The sequence below is a fragment of the Serinus canaria genome, chromosome 3, assembly GCF_022539315.1.
Source record: "Serinus canaria isolate serCan28SL12 chromosome 3, serCan2020, whole genome shotgun sequence".
In the NCBI taxonomy this organism is placed as follows: domain Eukaryota; kingdom Metazoa; phylum Chordata; class Aves; order Passeriformes; family Fringillidae; genus Serinus; species Serinus canaria.
In genome coordinates, this window is record NC_066316.1 from 33,040,630 (window position 1) to 33,058,390 (window position 17,761).

The 17,761-nt window shown below is 54.2% G+C and overlaps 1 protein-coding gene across 2 annotated transcripts; it reads left to right on the forward strand.

Annotated features, from left to right (window-relative positions):
• The first annotated feature begins 7,252 nt into the window (after window positions 1–7,252).
• Window positions 7,253–17,340, forward strand: DLK2 (delta like non-canonical Notch ligand 2). 2 transcript variants are annotated; one of them, XM_009091618.3, is made up of 6 exons: window positions 7,253–7,322; window positions 9,467–9,568; window positions 11,135–11,198; window positions 13,642–13,772; window positions 14,373–14,517; window positions 15,101–17,340. In XM_009091618.3, exons 2-6 carry the CDS (start codon window positions 9,496–9,498, stop codon window positions 15,876–15,878), a joined length of 1,191 nt encoding a protein of 396 aa, XP_009089866.1. In that variant the 5' UTR covers window positions 7,253–7,322; window positions 9,467–9,495; the 3' UTR covers window positions 15,879–17,340. The 2 variants fall into 2 exon arrangements, with proteins under 2 accessions (XP_009089866.1, XP_018771286.1); XM_018915741.3 differs by lacking the exon at window positions 7,253–7,322 and adding an exon at window positions 8,712–8,867.
• Window positions 17,341–17,761: the final 421 nt, after the last annotated feature.

Sequence of the window (17,761 nt, forward strand, 5' to 3'; positions counted from 1 at the left end):
CAGAGCACGACGTACAGCTCACACTGGTATTTCAGACATATATAGGGGCACTTATACCCAGCCTCTGTGCTTGAAGGATATGCTGCACATCAATGCTTTCCCATTACAATTGCTGCCTATGCAAGTCTTCTGTATATTTGTAAATGTGTGTGTATAAAAATAGAATTAAATAAATATATATCAGTGACCCCTACTGGCCATTTCTAACTAGCCACAAAATTGTGCAGCCACAGTGAGCTCTTGCCTCTTGCTGAGGTGCAGTATTTCCAGGTGAGGCACAGAGCCTGGCAGTGGTGTGTTCGTGCTCTTTGCACTCACTTTGTGCTGGTTGCATCACTCCTGGGGGCGGGCAGCTGAAATCGGGATTTTCTGACCTCAAGTATTTGTTTGTGGCATCCCACTCATTTCTCTGCTCACCGCCAGCTCCATGCCACGATCCCCGCTCTCACACTGAGCCCTGTACAGGTGCCTCCAACTCTTACTCTGTACAGTTGCAGGGCTCTGCAAGGGACCAGGTATTGGGCTGTGACCTTATACAGGGCATTTTTTCCAGAAAAATTCAGTTCCCAGCTGGGATCCACACCACACTTCCTCACGGTCAGCTCCCTACAGAAGAAGCTGCCCCAGCACTGCACAATTTCTCCTCCCAGCAGCCTCACCTTAGCCCCACCAAAGCTCACTGTAAATTTTTCATCCCACTGGGTACTAAATCCAGCATGAGTGCTGCTGTGCAGCAGAGACTGAAGGGCCCTCCTGGATCAGTGATTTATGTTGGTGAAGGAGTGGAGAGAATGTGCCTGACAGGCAGGATGGCTGCTCCAATGCAAGGCAAAACCCTCTGGGAAGCAAAGGCTGGAGTCTCCGTGTCAACTTCAGACCAAGACTCAAGGGGCTCTGCCTCCTTTCCCCTTCGTCAAAACTTGTTTAGCTTGTCATGCTAATAAAGTGTTTGAAATGAACTGAGTTAAAAGTATGTGGAGAGGAAGGGGGAGGATGTCTCCTGGAGTGTATGGGGCGGTGGCAGAGGGCTAGGTGTAACACCAGCTCTCCTTGGTGTGTGCAGGCAGACAGGGCTTCATCCAGGTTTGGGCATAGTGCTTGCCATGTGCAAGGGGAGGACACCCCACACTGGGGTGCGGGGATTGGCACTTCACCACGGTACACAAATGGGGAGGGAGTAGCTGATCCCCCAAGCCCTCTGGGCAGAGCAGGGACTCGGGGGGTCTATCATGTGGACACACACGGCTGTGTGTTGTCTCTCAAAAAACCCTTCTGTGTGGCTAGCATGCATCTCCAACTCACAGAGCCTTTTTTTTTTTCCATGAAATCTGCAGCACTGCTCTCCCCGTGGAGCTCTTGTTGTTTATAGGGACAGGTCCAGGCAGGCCAGGGAGGAATTACCTTTCCCTAGGACACGCTTGGTGCTTGGCTGAGCACACCGCTTCTCCGCTTCACGGGAGCTGCTGAAGGCCAAGGAGACAGTCAGTCTACAATTAGCCTCCCTCCCAACACTCGTCCACATCCCCTGGGGCTGCTAATTATGGACTCCTCTGCAGCCAGGGTTCAAGTCTTTCTAAGCACAGGCCACAGTTTCATGAAATGACCTTGACATTCTCTGCAACAGGCTCCCCTGCCAGGTTTCACTGCAAACTCCACAATATGCCATCCCCTGTAAACACCCAGGAGCAAGCTCAGAGGCAAGCACCGAGAAAGCACAAAAGATTTGCTTCAAGAGTCTCCCATTAAATGCTTGCATGCTCCTGGTGAGATTAGGACGTTTTATTGCTAGAGCTGCCAGCTGGAAAGGCAGAGGGAGACTGCATAGCTGGAGATGGGCTTTGAGGCACCCACGGGTCTGTGCCAGCAAAGGGAAAGCCTGGCAGACATCTCCTTCCCACTCCAGCCCTTCCAGACCTCCTCCTGGCAGCAGGAGGCAGGGGGGGGGAACAGATACACCCCCTGAATCAGTGCCTTTGGGAGAGCCCTGACATTAGCTGTTGTACATGCACCCAGAGGGAAACCAGAAATCACAGGGCAAAACAAGATCATACACCTTCTCATGAACTCCTGAGGGTTTTTGAAGGGGGTTTACTCAGCCTTTTGAGCTGTGGGGACGCAGGTAAAACCTCTTTTCTCTCACTGCCCTCCATCTATACGTCACTCTCTTTTCCCCCCTCTTCAAGTCTAGGTATTTTTCCTCTAATATGTAATCTTTCTTTTTAATTTTTTTCCCCTGGTACCTTTGTCTTGTCTTGAAGTACTGAGGGTGGATTTGAGGAATCTGTATCTCAAAATAACGTGTGACTTAAGCTTACTTTTGCTGCTCCTCACAGCAGGTTTGAAGGCTGTCAGGTACTGAACTCAGGTCCATCACAATGACACATGCATTTTCCCACACTCAGAGGATCTGTTTCAGTGGAGCAGTCCAGGAGGCAGTCAGATTTTAGTCAGTCCCAACAGAGCAGCTGCCTGGAGGCCAGCTGAGAGTGCAAACCACCCCTCAGAAAGCAGCAGCCCTGGTGATGAGAACTCCCTGCATCTGGCTCTGAGAGGAGGAGAAGCAAGCTGATGATCAGAAGCTTGGATGGAGGCTGTCACTTGGCTTGGAGCAGCCGGGAATCACCTCTCCAGGACACCTCACAGGCATCCACAGAGTTCATCCTGCCTCGGCCATGCTAATGGTTAATGTGTGCAGTGGGTATGCATGGATGGTGCCTACCCATGCCCAGCATCCTTTGTCTCCCAGGGTTGGGCCTGCATGGCTCAGAGAAAGTACAAGCATTGCCCTGCAAAAATTACAGCAGAATCTGCCCTTGTAGAAAGCTGCTCCTTATACCATCGCCTAGAACTCATCTTCAGTGCCCTGGAGCAAGATGGTTTATAGCTTTTTGGAGTTCATTCCTATTTATTCTCATTGTCTATATAAATGTCTAGTCAGGTTTTTTTAATGAATGCCTTTTCTTGTTACCCAGTGGCAATGAGTTCACTGTATCATCAGTGTTTAGGATGAAAGTAATTCTCCCTGTCATTCATTTGGATTGCACTTTTTTTCTCATTTTGCCTTATATCCTGGCAGGTCACAAAAGGAGGAAATAAAAGAAGCTCATGCCAAGTCTAGGCAGTGTTCCCAGATATTCTGGGGTCACAGGGACTGTGATATTGGACTTGGGCAGCATTCCTGGAGGCTTTGGGCAAATACAAAATACATCTTGGGGAAACCCAGGATGGCTACTCTTAGTGTAGTACTGGAATGTAGGAAGGTAAATCCAAGGGCAGCTCCCATTCCCTGAGGTACCCCTTGCAAAGCCATCAGGCCAGGGGAATTGGATACTTCCAAGCAGCATTTCTGGTGGTCTCAGCCTAGGAAGATTTGAAGAGTTTTTGTAGGCCTAACTGCACTTTTGCCACCAGAGAGCAAAACTTGAGGCAGGGTAACACCAGACGGAGTCACCAAGACCACAGCTTGTCCTTTTCTCCATCATTCCCCAGATATGCCATCAGTTCCGCTGTTGAGTGCATGCATCGCTGTCTGCCAGCCTGGCCATGCTCCACAGTGTGGCAGAGCAGCGAGATGGTGCAAATAGCGAGAAAAGAGACAGGAGGTTTTCTACCTTCAACTCCCACCCCCTCCCTGCTTCTCTTTTGCCTGCCCCCTCCACTTCCCTGCTGAAGGCACAAACACCTACTGCCCATGGAAGCTATTTCTAAGCAATCCCGGGCATCTGGGGAATGAGGCTCTGAACAAATATCAGAGCGTGTGTGTGCAGAGAGTGCACACACATGCACACACACACACACACATGCACAGCCACGGTGCTGCTGCAAAGTCAAATATAGACCTTGTGGAAGGGAAACAATGGCTGGGGTTGGGTTACATGGCTGTAGGGCCAGTGAGCTGCTGTTTGTTGTGGGCTGGGGTGGAATTGGAAAAGCAAGGGGGGTGGGATGGGGGAGAACATTTGTTTTAACCTAGAGACCCCGGGCTGGTGCTGTGCGTAAGGCGGAGAGGGTGACCCGGAGCAAGAGCTGAAGAGGATGATTATTTGAGTTGGCAGCTCAGAGGTGTTTGCAGCCTTTCTCCAGCTTCTTTGTGCTGCTTTCCTGAGGAATTAGAGTGAGCCGGAAGGGCTGAATTTCTCTGGGCTTCTGCACAGGGAAAAGTTTCTGCTCTGGAGAAGGCTTCTTTGTGAAGGAGAAGAGGCAACATTATCTGTTTTCTCAGCCCACCATCTGCTTCTTGTCCCTGATGTCTGGCTGCCTCCAAGGTGCAAGTTCCAGACTCCGGAAGAAAGGAAAACAGCTTCAGTTGGTTTTGACAGGTAATTCCTCCCTCTGTCTGTGAGTGGTGACCGTGTGTTGGGATGATGGCGGGGGAGGGAGTCTTCATCTAGCATGCATTGGAGGGAAAACCATGACAAGACTTTGCTCGAGCTCCCACTTCAGGTCCCTGCTTTGCGGGGTTTCCTTCACTGGAGGGAAAAGCCATGGAGGGACTCTTATGGCTAGGAAAAAATCCTTCCTAATTCTGATCCAGCAGCTGTTCCATCTGAGACGCCTCTAGGGATGGCACGGCAGGGATCAGAGCCTAGTAGAGCAGGGTCTAAGCCAAGCACAGGAATCCCTTCAATGCCCATTTCTTGGGTCTGCAAATAGAGCTGCTCTGAATAAATAGTACTGGGCAGTCCACGGACTGACACAGTGAACCTGAGACACAGGATAGTGCCTGGGTATGAGACTGGAGCCCTTCGGTGTGGAGGAAGGAGTGCACCCAAGGTCCATGTTGCATGAGTTTCTTTTCCCTCCTCTGTATTCCCCTTTTGCTCCCATCCATCCCTGCCTGCTTCTCTCTGTGATACATTTAAAGCCAAACCTCAAGCCACAAAACACATTTCCTCAGATATCCCACCTTCTGAAATCCCACCCTGGATTTTGTTCTTCATTCCCTTTCCTCGGAGCTCAGATCTTCAGTAACCAACTTTATCTCCTCAGCCTGGACAGCCCTCACTTGCTGGTACAGCTCTCACCTCCAAGAGAGGCAACACAGGGAGAGCCACGTGTCCCATTCTGTGGGCTGCAATCCAGCCCCATCTCCCTCTCTCAGAGCGCTTGTGCTGTGGGCACGGATACTTACGGATATCGGCATGTGTCGGGGTCCCTCTGCAGGCCCCCTCCTCTCTGCCCATTCAAATGCACACACGGCATCCAGAGGGCTTTCTTAGGCACGTTTAAGCAAGAGAGGTTTAAGGGCACCGGGGCATGGCTGTGCAACGATGTTGCAGCGCAGTGCGGTCAGGACCAGGGCAGATCCCAGCAGAGGAATGCGGGAGCAGATGAGGATGTTGCAGGAGGTGGTGCTCTATCTGACACAGTTAGTGAAGGCGGTAGGATGTCAAGGAGGAGGTGAGGGTGAGGCTGAGTAACCCACAATCAGTGTTGGAGGTGTCGCCAGTAAACCCTTGGCCTCCAACCATGACTGGCAAAGAGTGCAAGGCAGTGTTGTGGGTGTCAGAGCAGAAATGTGGATCATTCCAGGTCCTAGAGCTGCAGTGATGGAAGGAGAGGCTGTCTGGTTTTAAACCAAGTACTAGAAGATGTGCTTCACCCTCAGCCTTCCCCTCTCCTTTTTGCTGTAAGCTCCAGACATGGTAGGAATCAGGGCTCAAAAGCAGGCTGAGCTGGCTGTGAGGGATCAGGGAATGAGAATGGGTGTAGAATCCCAGGAAGCATTTCAGGACAGAGCTGGTGCACACCTGTCTCACAAATATCCGAAGAGCTGATGAAGCAACCTAAGCAGGAGGTTTGGACTTCTCTGCCCCTCTGTCTGTGGGGAGATAGGGACAGGAGGAGGAAGAGGGCAAGGAAAGGAGCAGGGCTCCTGGCTGATAGGACAGCAGGAAGCAGGCAGGAAGCAGGCAGCTCCTGCAGAGGTAGGCAGGGTGATAGGCCCCCATTTTATGGCTCAATCATGTTGTGTTGTCCAGGCAAGCCAAGGATGAGCAAGGAAGGGTCCCTGCTCAGAGCTGGCAGAGACCTCGGCTTTGATGGGGCCGCTGCCTGGGCTCTTACTGGGTCCTGGGGCCTGCAGAGCTACCCATGGCTGCCACAGGGTGCTGACAGGGCTGTCAGGAGCTGCAGAGGGCTCGGGGGGACTGAGAAGGTGAGAGCAGGAATAGGTTGAACTTTGTCTAACAAGATAAGATGGAGTGTGAAAGCATCCATTAAGTGCCTGTAGGACATGGTTCTCCCTGGTGAAAAACAGCAAACCTTGTGGGATACAGGGGTAGAAAAGAGCTGACTGATGTGAGTTTGTAATCTAATTAAGGATTGCTAGGACCTTTGAAGGTGATGGCTATGATCTTGTCGAGCAGCAGAAAGGCCATGCAAGGTGAGGAGGAGAGTGGACAGCTGTTTCATCTGAAGATGAGACAGCCCAGACCCTCTCCCACGGGTGCCTTATTGTTCCTTATTGTCCACTGAAGTGCTGATGTCCACATCTCATGTGTGGCAGTGAGAAAAATGCTGGGGACCACAGCTTCTCTAGATGGCTTCTTTTTTGTGGGGTGACTACTACAAGTTGAACCTTAATTTTAAGGATGGGGCTTCTTAATCCTATGGTTTGCCAGTGGAGGTGTTTCAGTGGACCCCGGGGACATCAGGGAGGGGCTGCAGGAGGTGTTTTTGCTTATTCGTATTATTTCAGATAATCTGAGGAAAACGAAGGCTCGGATCATCGCGCACCTATTTCTGAGAGGGGCGCCAGGCTGAGAGGCTCGGTGCCCCGCGGGACCGCGCCCCAGCCCAGGCGAGGGCGGCGAGCGCTGCATCCCCCCGAGCCCCGGGCCGGGGATACCCCAGCAAGGGCGCGCCCCTGCGGGGATCGCCCGCCCGGACACCTCTCCGTGCTCCGCGATCGCTGCTGGGGGCCGGGGCCGCTGAGCCCTCGCAGCCGCAGCTTCCCCGGGGCGGTGGGGACGGGCGGGGCCGTGCCGGGGTCCCCCCCGCCCCCGGCGGCGGGAGCAGGGCAGGGGTGAGCGGGCAGGGGTGAGCGGGCAGGGCGGGCCGGGCCGGGGGCTGCCTGCGGTTTGGGGCGGCGGGAGGCGGGATGTCCCGGGGAGGGAGCGGGGATGTGCAGGCACACGCAGCCGCTGGCAGGCGGCCGGGGCTGCACGGCGGCGGCGGCGGCGGGCGGAGCGGCGCGGCACACGCGGCGGCAGCTCCCTCCGCAGCCCCGCGCCTCACCAGCCCCGCCGCCGCCGCACCGGGCATGGCCGCCCCCCGCCGCCGCGCCCCGCGATAGCCCCACGAGCCGCCGCGTCGCCGAGGTGAGCAGGGGCCGGGGAGCCGCAGCTCCCCAGCCCCGCCGGCCCCCCTTTCCCCGCCGCCGCCCCGGCCGCAGGGGCACCGGCGGGGCTCCGCGGAGGGTCCCCTCCGGGGCAGCGCTGGGGTGGGGTGGGGCTGGGGGAAAGGCGAACCCAGCGTGGCCGTGCCCCTCCGGGGGGCACTGGGGCTTGGGGTGGTCCCGAAGCCCCGGGGGGAGGGGGCGGGGGGACAGGGGCGGCGAGCCGCAGCGGCGCGGCATCCCCAGGGTTCCCAGCCCTGCCCCCGGACCCCAGTCCGGAGGGGTCCCGGTAGCCTTCAGACTTGGAGCAGTGCCTGATAGCCCACGTCCTGGGGATGTCCCTGGTAGTCCCCAAGCGCACACAGGTCCCTGATTTTGATACCCTCGAAAGGGAGGTTAATAGACTGGGGGTCTTCCTCGCAGCACCCGGAGGTCTGGTAGCCCGCAGCCCGGCCAGGCAGAGGTAGACGAGTGGGACGGAGGGAGTTCCCTCGCCCGTGTCCTTGTGACCCAAAGCCAGGCCTGCCCAGGTGGGAACTGCTCACACCTCTCCCGGGCACCAGCTGCCGCCCAGGATGCCGGGGTCCGGGTCGACCCCGGGGGTTCTGCCGGGAGCAGCACCCACGGGTTGATTAGGTCAGGAGGCCTGAGAGGCGCGCCTCCAGTGGGGAGCTGTGGGGGAAAATCAGCCTTTGCAGTGGGGAAAACACAGCCTTTGCAATGGCATATGATTGGAGCTTGTGCTTCCCACAGCCCTGAAGGAACATGATACCACTCTTCAGCCCTAAATTATTTTATAAGTTTCATAGCAATTGCTTCACCCTCCCCTGAAATGCAGCAGCTGTTTGCCACTGCCCAGTATTTAGGGGCAGGAGGCAAAGGAGGGTCCTGCAAGCATGTTGTCAAAGGGACTGTGGGGAGGGAGGATGCAGTAATCCATGGTACGATTTGGCTGGGCAGTGGCAGTAACCTCCTGTAGCCCCTCTGAAAATGCTGCATCCTTCGTTGCTGGTGGTTTGTTTGCTGGAGAGATGCTTCAAGCAACATCATTGCTTTTACGGGCTATTTTGTCCAGTCCAAGGGGGCAAAGCTCTTAGCAGCGACCCCAAAACCTCTTCCTGCAATGCATGTGTACGTGTGAGGACTTATGTCCCCATCTTAGAAGTCTCTCACACAACTATGGACCAAACATAACCTTCCAGAGCTGAAGAGTCAATCTGAAAGCGGAATGGCCCCTGTTCATCACACCCACGCAGCTGGGTAGAGTCTGCTCCATACCTTCACCATCCTCTTAACAGAACTGTTTAACCCCTCCCATCTCATTACAGTAATATATTTATGATATCACCCTCGAATTTCCTGCCCTTAACAACCCCAGAAGGCTGGGAGGGAATGAAGCATTTTTGGAAAGTATTTAATGCTACTTCAAGAGGGCAGGAGGCGGTTGGAAAATAGATGGGTGCAGGAACCTTGGGCTGACGGGGCTCTCTGCAGGACAGCTGAGGAAAAGGACTGCACCTAGTGAGAGGTGTGTGTTCACATTTCCTGTCTCGGGCTGCAGCCCAGCTCTAGTGCCTCTTGCTGCACTCTCTTGCTTGGACAGTGAAAGAGGGCTGCTGTTTTCTGCCTGCTCCTCTGCTAGATTCACTGGACTCCTTGCTCTGCTGCAGGGTTTGAAAAGCAGCCTGGGCACTGTGGAGAACACTAGGCCCATCTATTCATTCAGATTTGCACAGGAGGACCTTATTTAACACAAAGCTGAAGTGTCCCAGATCTAGGGAGGGAAGATGAAGGTCCCCACAGCTGGGTGGGTATTTCTGGGTTTCTGATCTCCTGACAGCAGCTACCTGGGGCAGGTGCTCCAAGATGTGCTGTAACAGCCTGAGCTATTACACACTCAGGATTGAGTCTGCACTCTAGGTTCTCCTGTACACACATTTTCAAAAGCTTTTTAATTCTTTGTGCCCCAACACTGACTTAGAGGAAGAAGTCTGGATGGAACAGAGGGGAGTGTGGTGACAAGGCTGTATAAAACTCGATGTTTCAACTCAAACTCCCGGGCAGTAGAGAGGAGCTGTGGTGTCCAAGCCAAGGGATTTTGCTGAGCTTGCTCTTTTCTCTCTCTAGGTGTTCAACTCGGTGGGGCCACACTGACCATGCTTAGGAGCTTCTGTCTCCAGCTCATGTCCTTGATTTGGATCCTCTTGGCCCATCACCAGCTTGTGCAAGGTGAGTCTTTGTAGACATGGATCCTTCTCCTTCATATCTATTTTTCCAAACCTGTCCTTGGCATTGCTGAAGTCTCCTCAATTTTCCCTGCAAAATCGAGATGGTCTGATTTGGAAAAGCAGAAAATGCTGCCTGGTCGTTAAATCACCTGGGGTGTGACACTGGAGGCACCTTAGAAACTCTTGCCCACAGGGGTCGCAGTGCCTGAGCAGACTGACAGAGACATCCCTGCTGCTCTGTCTCTCTCAGTTAGGGTGAATGGGTTCCCAAATCAATGAGCTTGCTCAGGGGAAAGAAGGTCCCAAGAGTGAACAGCCAGCCCTGGATCCACTGAGACAAAATCCTTTCCCAAAGATTAGTTTGCTCTATCCCTGCTCTGGATAAGCAATGAATTCCCAAAGCCATGTGCCAGGAGAAATGGTTGCAAATAGGAAAGGTGGCAGTACCCAGGCTTGGGGCTGAGCAGTCCCAGGAGGCTGCTCCAGCTCCATAGTGACTTGTTTTAGGAGGCTCTAACCCTGTGCCATGGGACCTGCTGCCTCACTGCAGCAAAATTGCATGTACAGGGGACTTCTTCCCCTGCTCATTTTCCCAGGGAGCACAAAATGCTGCTTGGGAAAGCCTGAGCTCATCTCGAGGCATGGGGGCTTTAATCTGTTTCAGTCCAGGATGGAGGGGCTCAGGTAAGGACATTCACCTCCTGGGCCTGGGCTGCACAAGACTTGCACAAGACTTCTGGAGAAACCTCCTGCTTCTTGACATCTGCTCTAGTTTTGCTGCTCATGGAGCCAGAGTGAACCAGCTCCCCTGTGGAGCTAAGATGCAAGCAAGTGATGGGGAAGAGGGGAAGGTGGAGATGAAAGGGAACACCTGGCACAAAGGAGAGGATGAGAAGTGGCACAGCGAGGCCATGGCTCAATTACAGCTTCTGTGGCTTTTAAATAAATAAACAGAACTGGATACCTGGCCCCATGTGATGCCAAGTCCTGCTTCCCTATGCTGGAAGGGGAGTGCTGGCAACCAGGTCCCAGGAGAGGGGAGGAGCCCCTGTCAAACCACGCTGTGCCAATAGCTGTCCTTGGAGACAGTGACATCCTGGGAGGTAAGGAAGAACCATTCTTTCCATTTCCATCCTTGGCCCCTTTGTGCCCCTTGCAGTACTTGGCCCTGGGGTTTTCCACCATACTTGCTGCAAGACTGTGGGACTGATGTCCCAGGTGGGTCAGTCCCTATTACACGGGTTGTCTTAATGCACGGGCAACCCCAGCTCTTGACCAGAAGGTCCCAAATCTAAGGGAGGCAGCAGAGAAAAGGTGGGGAAGATGACCAGAGACTGGGTAGTTTTGAAGCAGAGCCCCATTTCTCAATAAAGACAGTGTTACAGACAGTGGACTGTGAAATCTTCATTTCTTGTGTGACATCCAGTGAGTGAAAGGAAGGTCCCCCACCTTACAGTTCTGGGGACAGGTAGGCTGAGCACTTAAGGAAACACCCTGGGCCACAGGCAGATCTGGAATAATCTATAGTCTCTGCTTACCCCAAGTCCACATGTCTCTTGTCTTGTAGGGGATGACTGCAGTGAGCGCTGCAATCTCGCCCACGGCTGCTGTGACCAGGATGGGAAGTGCAGGTATGGCTTGTCCTTGGCTTTCTGCTGCTCCTTACTGTGACTGCTCTCCCTTGACACCGTGTCCCTGGTGCATACACCCCTGCCCAGAGCTGAAGCACCTCCTCCTCTACTCACCCATACCTGGAACTGATGACTCTGCTCTCTTCTTACCTGACACACTCTGAAGTGAGAGAAGTTGATGCCTCAGCCTCTTGCTGATCCCCTCTAGCCTTTGCTCCAGTGCATCCAGCATGCTCACATCACACACTGAGCACTGTTATTCTGCTGAGCCCTTTTTGTCTAGAGGGAAGCCTAGGACAGCCTGGCTGTGCCTGGGTGATGGGAAGCAGCCTCAGATATCATGAGGGAAAGTCATCAGGCAGCAGGGCAGGCGTGAGGGTTGGCCAGTTTGCTTCGCCTCCTCACTGACTGAGATGGAGGTGCACTCCCTGGGGTATGGAAGAGAAGGGCTTCCAGTCATGCATCTCACTGAGGGCTTCAGGGGTCCCCTCTCAGAAGCCTGAGCTGTGGTGGGGATTTCTAGATGTTTTTCATAAAGGGTTTACCAGCAAGCTGTGAGCTACAGCAGCAGAAGTGATACTTGGCATCCTAGCTCCAGCTGGTGCCTAGGTCCCACAGGGTCAGAGCTCAGAGCCTGACCCTGCACTTCAGCCTGGGAAGCACCCATATAACTGCTCTGGGCTGCCACAGCCCCTGCCTGTTGTCCCACTGCAGGGCCATCTGGAGCCCCCACTCCATAAGGCAGCACCAGGAGGCAAAGGCTGGCTTTGGGCTGGCTGGGACACCTGTGGCTGCAAGGGGACAGACTGCTCAATGCCATCCTGTTCTCCTCACCAGGGCATGGTCAGTTCACTTTCACAGGACAGCCCCTGGTGTTACACCACAGCTGGGCCACTAGTTCTTGCTGACTGCCACACCGGGGAGTGTCCAGCTCTGGTTTGGCTGGGCCCCCGTTTGCAGCTGCACAGAGCTCCTCCCTGAGCCCTTTCAGCAGCTGAGGCTGCCTGGGAGAGCAGGGTGCTGCAAAGCCCCAGTGAGAAAGGCCACATGTCACCATGTGGCAGGTGTCCCAGCTGCAGATCTTTCCACACGTGAGTTTCTGCTGCTCATTTCAGGCCTCCAGAGCATTTGCTGAACCTTGTGGCTCGGCAGTACCTCAAAATCACCTCAAACTCAGGGAGGCTTAGCTCCTTACCTGGCCCCCTTCCTGGCAATTTTTAGGTTGGCCAGCTCCCTTTTGGAGAAATGGAAGAGATGATGGCACCTGCTCCTAGCAGGTACAGGTGTGGGGGGGTAGGGGTGTCCACATCCCTCTGCTCAGGGCTGTCCAGGTATGAATGTATTTCCCTAGACTTGGACTATAGCAGGCACATGGCATCATCTCCAGTCCCATAGAAAAGCCTCTAATTAATATATATGTGTGTATATATCTATACTTTTTTTTTTTTTGACCATTTTCCTCACTCTTCATCTCTTTGGAACAACATTCAGGTGACAACAGCCAGCCCAGGCTTGAAGGTGCAGCTGTGGGCCAGCCCAAAAAAAACTGCAGTCACCACACATTGTGCTGAAATGAGCCCCAGCCATGAAAATGAACCCCCTTCTTTACTCTAGAAACTGTGTTGTTTTTGTTGGGTTTCATTTTGTGCTCATTTTGAGTATATCTTTTGTTGTGGCTTGGTGCCACCTCCTCTCAGCTCTCATCTTGTTATCACTTTCTTTCTGCCTTGGAGCTGGCAGGTCTGAGGGATGCCTGCCACTGGAGCAGTGCAGCTTGGCTTTACTTTGGCATTGCCACTGCCCTGCTCTTCCAGGGCCAGAAGGCTCGTTGTGTGCTGCAGGTTCTCCCACTGCACTGCCCTTGTGAGCTGGCTGAGGAGTCTATTCTGTGCACCAGCCACAGCAAGCAAGGTTTCACAGCTGGCTTACAGTGCACTGCAGACAAAAAATGACACACATTATAATGCAGAGAGGAGCAGTGAAACACACAGACCTCAGCAGCCTCTTGTCCCCTTCCCTCAGGAAGCTCAGAGTTAGGGATGGGCTTCTCTCTGCCTGTCAAGAGTGGCTGCCTGCTGTGGGAGGCACAAGAATTCCTGAGCTAATGCAGTGGTGTGTACGGAGTGGCTGGTTGGAGGAGAGCAGAGGGATGTGGGCAGTGAAAGTGAAGCTGCTGAGCTCTGCTGCTGGCCACTCACCCTCCCTGGCTGCAGGAGGTGTCTGCTCCTGCTCTGTCTGCTTGCTTCCTTGGGCAGATGAGATGCCAGTACTTACCTCTGAAGGAGGGAGCTAGGAGGTCCATGGGGCTTTGGGAGGCTTTCCGAGCACTGCTGTATCTGCAGCAGCCCTGCCCAGCACACAGCCAGCTTTTGTGCAGCCCCTGCTTGGGTATGATTTGATTTGATTTGATTTGATTATGCTGCTTTGCCCTGTCCTCCTGCAGGTGTGATCCAGGCTGGGAGGGGGAGTACTGCGAGGAGTGCGTGCGTATGCCGGGCTGTCTTCACGGGACGTGCCACCAGCCTTGGCAGTGCATCTGTCACTCTGGCTGGGCTGGCAAGTTCTGTGACAAAGGTGAGTTGTGGGCTCGGCATCCCTGCCTCTGGTGCTGAGGGCAGAAGCCCAGCACACCCTCATGGATATGTCAGCCAGCGTAGCCAGAAGCCGCCTGGGTGATGCTGTTTTGGCTGCCTGGGTGATGGGATGTTTCCTGGCAGCCACAGCTGGGGCCATTCCATTCCTGCAAGAGAGCTCAGACTGCTGACACTTGTTCCCTGGCTGTATGGCAAGAGCTGGCATAATGCTGGCCAGCCTCAGGAAATGGAGCAGATGAACTCGTTGCATTTCCCGTCCTGCATCAGGACTCCAAGCAGCATCCCCTGCTTTTCCCAAGGCTTCCTGCTTTCAGCAGGTGGCTGGGGGACTCCCCTTCTCCAGCCCCAGGGACTTTTCTGTACCAGGGGGTCTCCACTGGTCAGACAGTTGGCATGCACTGCATCTTCACAACCACACAGGCACTGCACTTCTGTTGCTGCAGGTGCCTATTGGAGGGGAGAAGAGAGAAGCTCCTGCCATTTTTCCATCCCCAGGGGGCTTGGTGGATTGTGTTTGCACTGAGTTGGGCACATCAACCCTCTTGTCTCTCTAATTCACACAATTTTTTTTTCCCCTCAGACATACACATCTGTGAACACCAGTCCCCCTGCCAGAATGGGGCACAGTGCATCTACGATCGAGATGGGGAGTATTCCTGCTTGTGTCCAGAAGGTTTCCACGGGAAGGACTGTGAGATGAAGACAGGGCCATGTGAGAAGGCAGGGTGAGACACTGCAGTGAGATTACAGACAGCATTAACTTTGGGTCACACACTGCCAAGTGGAGGCCCAGCTTGGCTCGTTACCTGTGAATTTCCGTACAGTAATGGAATTAAGCCAAATCACCTTTGGTTTTAGTTTAGCAGCGTGTAGTGCATGGTCCCACCAGGGTAAGGGCTTTGTTGCAGTCTGAACAGATTTCTGTCCCTGCTGTAGGACAGGAATCTGTTCATCGTGCCTGGGACATTCTATCTCCCAAGCAGCCAAACTGCTGTAGGCATGATGAGCTGACATCCATGATGCCTTTGGGGAGCATCAGGAGGGCATGTTTCCACTTCAGGTCCTTTGGCTGAAGACCTTCCCTGGTGGGTGGTGGGCCTGTGCACAGCCACAGCCTTTGAGGAGGTCGCACAGCCTCTCACTCAAGGAGACAGAAACTCCCATCCAGTCTTCTCCTAGAGATAGCCATCCCCATGGAGAGAGCTGGACACACTGACCATGCAAGCAGCTCTGCATGTTTACCTCCCTGGGGTAGGGGAAGCTGCTTGCTCGCCAGGGCCATGACCTATCCTTGCTCTCTCCACACAGGTCTCCATGCAAGAATGGTGGGCAATGTCAAGACGAAAATGGCTTTGCCAGTAACTTCACCTGCCGGTGTCTTGCTGGCTTTGTGGGGGCTCTCTGTGAGCACGATGTTGACGACTGCCTGATGCGCCCCTGTGCCAACGGGGCCACCTGCCACGACGGCGTCAACCGCTTCTCCTGCCAGTGCCAGGTGGGCTTTGAAGGGCGTTTCTGCACCATCAACATCAACGACTGCGCCAGCCAGCCGTGCAAAAATGGGGCAAAGTGCTACGACCGCATCAATGACTATGACTGCTTGTGTCCTGACCGTTTCACTGGCAAGACCTGTGAGATCTCCGTCCCTGAGCCCACCTGGTCTCCTCCCTACCACCCTGCAAACCATGAGAATGCTGGAGGTGTGAGAAGCACCACTAGTGAGACGCCGGGGGTGACGCAGCCAGAGCCCATCAGGACTGTGGTCACAGGGCGGCGTGTGGCCAACCACAGTGAGAAAGAGCCGGGGGGAGGGTTGTTGAAAATCTCTGTGAAGGAGGTGGTGACCCAAAGGGACTCAGGGCTGAGTGAAGCCCAGCTGGTGACAGTGCTGGTGTTCGGGGTGCTGACAGCAGTGCTGGTCCTCATCACTGTCCTGCTAATGCTGAGGAACTGGCAGAGAGGCCGTCAAAGGTCGAACTGGTGCCAAAGCCCTTCTCAGGCTGCAAGAAAGCTCCAAGACCAGGAGTGTCAGGTGGGCATGCTCAACACCATCTTGATTGAGCCAAGGAAGACCACAGAGCTGTGAGCTGCGAGGACTCTGAACCAGGCCCTGGCAGGTCATCGTGCTGGCAAACCCCTTGAACTGCGCCCTGCGGAGCCATGCCGGCACCGACTGGGCAGCGGGGAAGGGCGCCCAGGGCAGCAAACACATCAACAAAACCCTGGGTGTTGAGCACTGGTGTGATGGCCCTGCCTGGGTCTGAGCTGTCCCCTGTCTGGCTGGCTCAGGTGGCACCCACGGCATTTGAAGGCAGGGCTGTGTTGGGCCAGCCCTGCAGGGGAGCGATGGTGCGCTGCCTGCAGCAGCCAGTGCCACACAGACACCACTATCATCTGATCCAGCACTCAGAAACAGGACAGGTAGTGCTGAGGAGGGCACAGCCCTCCTGTAAGCCCAAATACTGCCAGACCCTTTGTAACTCCTCTCTGTGACTACGGGAAGGGGATTTATCCTCATTTCTGCTGGTGTTGGGATGCTTCTTCTGGGGCCTTTGATACAGTTGTGGCTGCATGGGTCACCCTGCCACAGTACTGTATGGGGTAGTTCCTGGTTGTTTCTGGAGGCTGTCATTTCAGATGCCATGTCCCTAGGGAGTGAGCAAACACCCTTGCTCCCTGGCCTTGTGGTTCTGTGAGCCAGTTCAAAGAGACTTCAAAAATCATTGCAGGTCTCATGCCCTTCTTCTGCCCTGGCTGATGCACCCTTCTCTTGCAGTCAGACTTGGGGGTTACATACATGTTCCATACTTTCCTCCTGATAATCCAGGGGTCTCTTTGACTCACTTACTAAGCCGTCCTTTCTGGTCTGGCCACAAATGACCAAGATCCTTTGCCTCTGCAGTGTGCACTTCTGCCTCACTATTTGCTCTCCTCTGGGCCTGAGCTGGTCCTTCTCGTAAGTCCTCATAGGTGAAGCTGGAGATGGACAAGGCTGTGCTGTGGCTGGTTCAGGAGCAATACAGAACCCAGGTCCTCCTTTCCTCTCCCATTCCCTCTGAGGCAGGCAGCTGGCTCTAACCTCAGATCAGTCACTGCAGCATTTCTCGATACAGCAAAGGCCAAACTCCCCACAGTGGATGTGAGCCTGGCATGAACATAGGAAGCAGACACAAAACTGCCTTCTCCACCATTGCTGAAGCATGGCTGATGGTCAGGTCACTCAGCCTTTGTACAAGATCTGTTCCTGCCTGTGCTGGTCTGGCGTGCAGCAGTCACTGTCCCTCTCCCAGGACCGGGGATTTCTGTGCCTCCTCCTGGGCATAGATGGCTAAGCGGTGGGACAAAACTCTCCACAACCCAAACCCTACTACTGCCTTGTAGGGCTGCAGAGCTGGGTCCAAGGTGGTGTGAAGTGAGCCAAGAAGTGACTGCTCAGGCCAGGAGTGAGACCTGGGAGAGGGGACTGGGGCTTCATCAGAAAGATTATTTTTTTAATACATGGATGGATTATGTACCTTTATCAAATAAAACAAGTACAAGCTCAGAAACAGTGTATCAGAGAATCATAAAACAATTTCGGTTTTAGGGACCTCTGAACACAAACCTCCTGCTCTCAGCAGATCCAAGTAGATCAGATTGCTCAGCAACTTGCTGAGTATCTCCATCACTTCCCTCAAGAATGCAAACCCAGACTGTGGCACAGGAGTTGTCCTGCCTTGTTCTCCATCTGCAAGGGTGGGGATGGCTCCTCCAGCTCCAGGGAAAGGAATGGCACCTACCCCTGGACAGCATAGCAAAGGTGTGGGCGAGGCATTGCCTTAAGAGTGTTGGGAAGAAGGAGTCCCAGGTGCCTGTGGCAAAAGCAAGATCCTAAAACTGAAAGCAGCTGTGGGTTTTGTGCAGCTGGGAGCAGGGCAGGAGGGACAGAGAATTTCCCTTGAGGGTGTGGTCTTGAAATAAACAAGCCTT

Coding starts and splice junctions, on each gene's coding strand:
- DLK2 (XM_009091618.3), top strand. CDS start 9,496: ATGCTTAGGAGCTTCTGTCTCCAGCTCATGTCCTTGATTTGGATCCTC. Junction 11,199..13,641: donor GACCAGGATGGGAAGTGCAG/GTATGGCTTGTC, acceptor GTCCTCCTGCAG/GTGTGATCCAGGCTGGGAGG. Junction 14,518..15,100: donor GGGCCATGTGAGAAGGCAGG/GTGAGACACTGC, acceptor CTCTCCACACAG/GTCTCCATGCAAGAATGGTG.